At 47.0% G+C, this 5857-nt stretch overlaps 1 protein-coding gene across 1 annotated transcript in view; it reads right to left on the bottom strand.

The window, feature by feature from the left end:
* FBXO16 (F-box protein 16) overlaps window positions 1–5857 on the bottom strand; it is a 29405-nt gene that overhangs the window by 11046 nt on the left and 12502 nt on the right. The window contains exons 3-5 of the mRNA XM_009697837.1: window positions 4872–5078; window positions 3359–3523; window positions 2233–2438 (exon numbers count right to left, since the gene is read on the bottom strand). Of these exons, the coding sequence (XP_009696139.1) occupies window positions 2233–2438; window positions 3359–3523; window positions 4872–5078 (578 nt within the window). The remainder of the gene's footprint in view (window positions 1–2232; window positions 2439–3358; window positions 3524–4871; window positions 5079–5857) is intronic.

The following is a 5857-nucleotide window of genomic DNA, read 5'->3' on the forward strand; positions in this document are numbered from 1 at the left end:
CAGGGAGGTACATCATCTTGCACAGCATTCATACGAGACTTCAACCTCAACCGACCAGACACTCACACTTGGCTGAGCATGGCCTTCATCAGCCGTCCAAAACAATGCTTGGCATCAGAGCGGGGCACTCGGACCACTTTGCCATTGTGCGGCCATTGACAGGCAACCTACACCTCCCGAAGCCACCCATTAGCTGCCGCTGCCACCTCCACCGAAAGCTTGCGCTTGAGGAACGCTCAAGCGTGCGAGGTGGTGTCCGACGGCCCCTGCTGTAGATAGGGAGCCGGGCGAAGTCCCGAAGAGCCCATCCCTAGGCAGCTGCCTCGAAGCAAAGAATGGAGGACGTAATATAGAGCCTTAGGGGGAGGACTTCTGGGAAGGGGCTGCAGGGGGGACTCCATCGGCAGTCTGTCCACAGAAAAGCACCAGAATATCGTGATGTGAGCGGGAAGCTGGGTCAGCACTTGAAACGGCACCCCTGTGCTGCTGAATAATCATTACAGATGAGACTACACACTAGCAATTACTCTCAGCTTAAGTGATATTAAAGGGAGATCCTTGATAAACAAGCAAATCTCATAGAATTCATTTCTCTCCTTGCAATAATCCTCTATAATTACGGATAAATGCCAGATTTGCTGGAACACTCGGCGTTATAATATTCTCCATTGCACAAATGGATGGAGGCTCAAATCTCACTTAGGAGAAGAAAACAGTCAGTGTGCTTACTGTATCATTAGCAACTCAGAATCATTTGCATCTGGTCGTCAGCTGCACGTACAGCTCAATGCTGGAACAAGCGACTTTTAAACTCTTCAAACAAGGCTTGTCCCACTTTTCACACTGGGTCACACATGGCCAGCCCAAGGGAACCGTAAACCTCACAGAAACCTTTGGGAGCTGCTACACAGAAACGTCTAGCACAACAGAAAAATAATATCAGGACATCCATTTGCAACAAGAGGCACTTTGTCAAAATTCGTAGCTATAAGCCTCAAAGAACTCTACCCAAAATGGTGCTAGAGTTTGGAAACACACCACAGAAAGAGGGTGAGGTGGAAACTGGAAAGCTCTTTGAAGTAGTGCAGTATCCTAGGACTAGGGGACGCGGATTAAAAAATGATTCATAAAAGCTTTTGCTCAGACACTGGGAACTTTGTGGAACACCCCGGAGGAGTGGTGGGTCCGGCAAAGTTAATTGCATTGAGAAAGAGCGTACGCGAGTGCGTGACTGCTTAGCCAAATAAATCACTCGGCTGGGGTAATGCATGGGCTGATTGTTCCTGTGCACAGGGCTCATCTCAGCTCTACCAGTTATTTACTTAAAGTACAGTCTGGATACTTTCATTGTGGCTCAATTGCTTCCCAAGGTTTTTGTTGGCAGAGGGAAGAGGAATCTCCTCCTCTCTGCACGTTCGGTTGGGTGAGAGCCTCTGCAGTCCTTTCCACAGGGACTCGCACGGGAACTAGGCAACGGTCAAGCTAACCCATTACCTGTTCACCAAGCTCAGATTAATGATAGTATTACCAGTTTCACAAGTTACTGCGCGGCAGCTGAATTGAGGTAACTGCTGTGAGCCCATGAAAAATGAGAGGTGGTATGAACAGAGATGTAAAGGAGAAATGGGCCAAGCACCGCACACGGGTGACTACCCCAGCATCCTTGCTATTGCTTCTGCTGACGCTTGTTAATGCACAGAAGTTTGACCACGGATCTAAGATTCTGAAAATGCCTGATGCCGGATGTGTCAAAGGAAAACACGGGACAGTCCTAACACAAGTCGATGTACAAAACTATACTTTGGGGTGGAAATGCCTTTCTTTTGCCAGTTGTTGACTAGATAATCCTGGGAGCCTAAGAACTGATGGATCTAGGCAGTCTGTCCCAAGCAGTGTAAATATTTAGGTAATTAATACTATTCAAAACTGTTGTCCTAATTCTTCTCATTACAGCTGTAACATCCCCAAGAGTTACAGCCTATTTTAGGGGGAGCCACTGACAAGCTGTGCCCATGTTCTGTGCTGAAAGGACACGAAGTAGTGCAGCTGCAACTACAACTGGACCAAGATGAATCCAAGAAAAGCCAAAAGAGCAGCAAAGTGGATTTGCAACCAGGTTGCTGAACTGTAAGGCTTCCAGGCAGCTCGGAGCACAGGCAGAGTGAGCTTGCAAAGGACACAGACATACCCTACATTGCAGAAAAAGCCAAAGGGAAGAGATCAAGCTCTTACGCCTGCCTAGCCTGCTCGATGGGATCGTAGTTGTCGAGGTAGTTGAATCGGATGGTGTCTGTAGGATGCCTGTCTGATGAACGCCACGGTGGGAGCTCTTTTTTCTCCTTGTTTGTCCTCTTTCCTGGCGTAGAAAGTTTTGCCTCTGGGACGTTGCTTCTTACTGGTTGCACATCAATAACTACAAACTCATCCTTTGAGGGAGTCTAATAAGAGAGAAGAAAAGAAAAAAAAAGAATTTTAGCCTATACTGAAAGCGAGATTTATTTCGCCTAACTTTAGACTTCTAAGAATTGGGTATTAACTCAAAATCAGTCTCTCCAGCCTCCATTATGGTCAGTGGACAGAAATAGGGACCCTGACAGTGCATGTCGTCGCCCATGTCCCGAAGTCTGTATTAAGTTGAGCTGAACTGCTTTTGAGATGCTTTGGCTTCTCTCCATTGACTACAGAGAGAGCCTACGGGGGAGTCTGGTTAAAATCAGAGGGCTGAGTTTTGAATTCAGGGCAGAATAATCCCACCCTCACAGCCTCGCAAACCAGGTATGGCATCAACGAATCTCAGGAGAAAGCAATGGCTACCAAGGAATGCTCCACCTCCCCAAAATGGCCCTGCCACCTTTGAAGAAGAGAAAAAGAGACAACACCAAGGGCTGTAACAGGCACTATGGGTGCTTTTTTCCTCTCCAACAGGTAAACTGACTCTGAAATGTCAGTGGGGGTGATGCTGAGTACCCCACCTCTCTTATCAGATTGAGGCAAGCTACCATATGCTCTATAAACTGGGGAAAAAGAGAGGGGAACAGCCTTGAGTGCGGGAGAGGGAAATTTAGAGGATTACTCCAGAACCCCCTGAAAGGACAGCAGAGCGAGACCTTGGTGATTGCTCCTCCTAACCAGTGAGATTTTCACTTCTCCCCTACCAGGGATGGATGATGGGAAAGTAGAGCGCATGGCAACACATGAGTTTAGATTCTAACTTAAAATGATAATCTTCCATTTCACCAGTGGGAGAGTACAGAAAGATAAAGAAGTACAGAAAGGTAAAGAGGCAAAGAGGTGAGGAACCCAGCCAGCCCAGTTTTCCCACTGGCCCCGAACATCTCTAGGGGTGGGAGGTATGTACCTTTGGTCTCGTGACATGCAGCTCTTTCACCATCTCGATGTAATGTTTCTTCCAGATTCCTTGCTCAAAGGGGGTTGGAGAGAAGTTGATGTACCAGCCAAAACGCAGGCATTTCAGCATCCAGAGCTGATCCAGTTCAGACAGGTACTTCCAGTACCAGCTCACCTGTGAATGCCCAGTAAGTTGAAAACCTTGGGGTTTCAAGCATCCAAGGTTGCAGCTAGAGATTTCAGTGCTGTACATGTAATTCCCCTATGTCCTTAAACTAGTACGATTCTTCAGCACTGTTTATGCTCCATTGAAACCTTTCATGAAACCATTTAAAGCATTCAAGGTCTTCACGACATGCTCAGCGCCTAAGTGTTAGCTGATCTCCAGTACAGGGTGAAAGATTCCAAAAATCACAGGCCAAGAAGAAAGATTTCAGCTTGCTGGGGCAACCTCCTCCACTTCTACTCAATAAGCATACAGTAGTTGGAATAAACCTTTTGTTTCCACTGAGAAAAGAGCATCAATAAACTCCCCAAGTCTGACAGACCCGTTCTGAACATTTTCTCCCTACGCACGTTCTGCTGTTACACTCCATCTCACAGTCACCTTGCGTGCAACGCTTGTTCCAGCTTAAGGACAAATATCCTCGATTGGCACTGCCACGCTTATAATAGCAGCTGTCCAACGATATGACGCAAGTAGCGCTGTAAAGACTTTTCTTTATAAGTAAGTAATTTCTTAACCTGTCTTCTCCCTGCCTGTGAATGACTAGTGTGAGTTGCATCCGCACAAAACATGAAAGGCTGGAGAAAGATACTAGAGCAAGCTTTAAACAAGCTGAGATTTTTATATATTCCTAGTATTATACGGAGTACTGTGTTAGTGCAGTGATAATGCCACTAATACCTGAACTTACTCATTCACAAGTACTTTGGGCATCACCTCACAGCACTTTATCTCAGGCAAACATATTTTTGGAGCCTTAGCCGCTGTTTAAAAGACTGAAGCCCTAACCACTGTGCTCAAAAGCACATCTGTCACTTCTCTGTTACGTCCAACGCTTCACCCTCAGGCATTTTCAAGGATCTGGTTTTCTTAAAGCATCGTGTGCAGTTCTTTGCAACTGGCACAAGCCAATACTTTTCAAAGCAACTCATGATTCTGCACACAGTGCAAGGTACTTCAAAAGAAGATGATTTTCAGAAAGCACCAGGCCTCTTTCTTGGGAAAAATCAGTCTTGTGAAGTGCCACATTTTAAATGCCTTAGAGCTGAACATCTAAAAATTACTCTTCACTTTTGTAAATCTTGGCCAATCTGGCTTAATTTAGGATCTGTGGAAGTGTTGCACTCGGTCTCCTACAAGCATCACTTAAGCATTTGGCACCAGGCTGCCAAGGCAGAAGACTTCACGTTATGAAGAACAGCACTGGTACGTCTTTCCTGAAAACTGGTGCTGTTTCCTTGGCTTGAACTAGCTTGGCCTGACTTTCTGAACCTTAGGTATGTTTTGCCTTTTTTACCTGTGCACATCGACAGAGGCTCCGTGGGTCCAGGAAGGAAAAGATGTATAAAGACAGGACTCGAGGAAGCCTTGTGGTGAAATCTAAAGCCTCGGTGGGGACTCGATCCTGTAGCTGCTTGGCACAGAATTTCTGCTGTGACGGGGAGCAGCGTTCCAACAGGTCCGCCAGGATCCTCCGCCTCTGACCATCTGTCCACTTGTCAAACTGAAAAAAGGAGTTCATGGTTCTGAGAAACCGGAGATTCAGCTTCTTAAAATAAAGCACACGTTTAAGGCAAGGGAAAGTGCATAAGCAGCAGCTTCTGGTGACTCATTCAAGAGCAAAGCACGTAGGAACTGGGAACAAATGGCGAGGCTACATTAAAAGAAACTCTGAAGCCACGTAACGTATGATTTATAATCCTCAAAGGATCCAGGATGCCCTGGTCCAGGACACGCTCATGCTCTCAAGGCTCTGCTCCTGGGACCAGCTCTGCGACTTGGCGTCACTCATGGAAAGGAGCAGCCTCGGACGGGCGGTTACAGGATCAGGTCCCAAATGACAATGAGTTCATTGCTGATTCCGCGTCTATCCTGACGCTTCTGTGGCCCCCACTACTGCGATATTTGAGTGCCTCACAATTTGTCACTTGATTTCTCTCCTATGCACTGTCTCACTGCAGAGAAGTGGAGCGAAGAGAGACTGAATCAGCTGCCCATGTCTCACAAGGAAAATCTGAGGCACAGAGCCGGCACCAGAGTAACAAAGATTTTTCACGGCATTTCTATGCTTACGACAGGTATCTAAAGAGAAGGGTTAAAACGGTTGTGGGAAGAACTGAGCACTGAGGTAACCCCACAAGCATGTATCGCTTTGCTAGGATGGGAACGCCACCGCTGCACGGAGCGGAGTGGGGCAGAGCTGTGTAAACAGGGTGGGAGCAACGGCGGCGGTAGCTGGTGTTTAACTGGGGTGGATAGCAGAGGATGGAAAGGGCCTCGTCA

Source organism: Cariama cristata, unplaced genomic scaffold (assembly GCF_000690535.1).
Source record: "Cariama cristata isolate BGI_N322 unplaced genomic scaffold, ASM69053v1 scaffold15463, whole genome shotgun sequence".
Taxonomy (NCBI): Eukaryota; Metazoa; Chordata; class Aves; order Cariamiformes; family Cariamidae; genus Cariama; species Cariama cristata.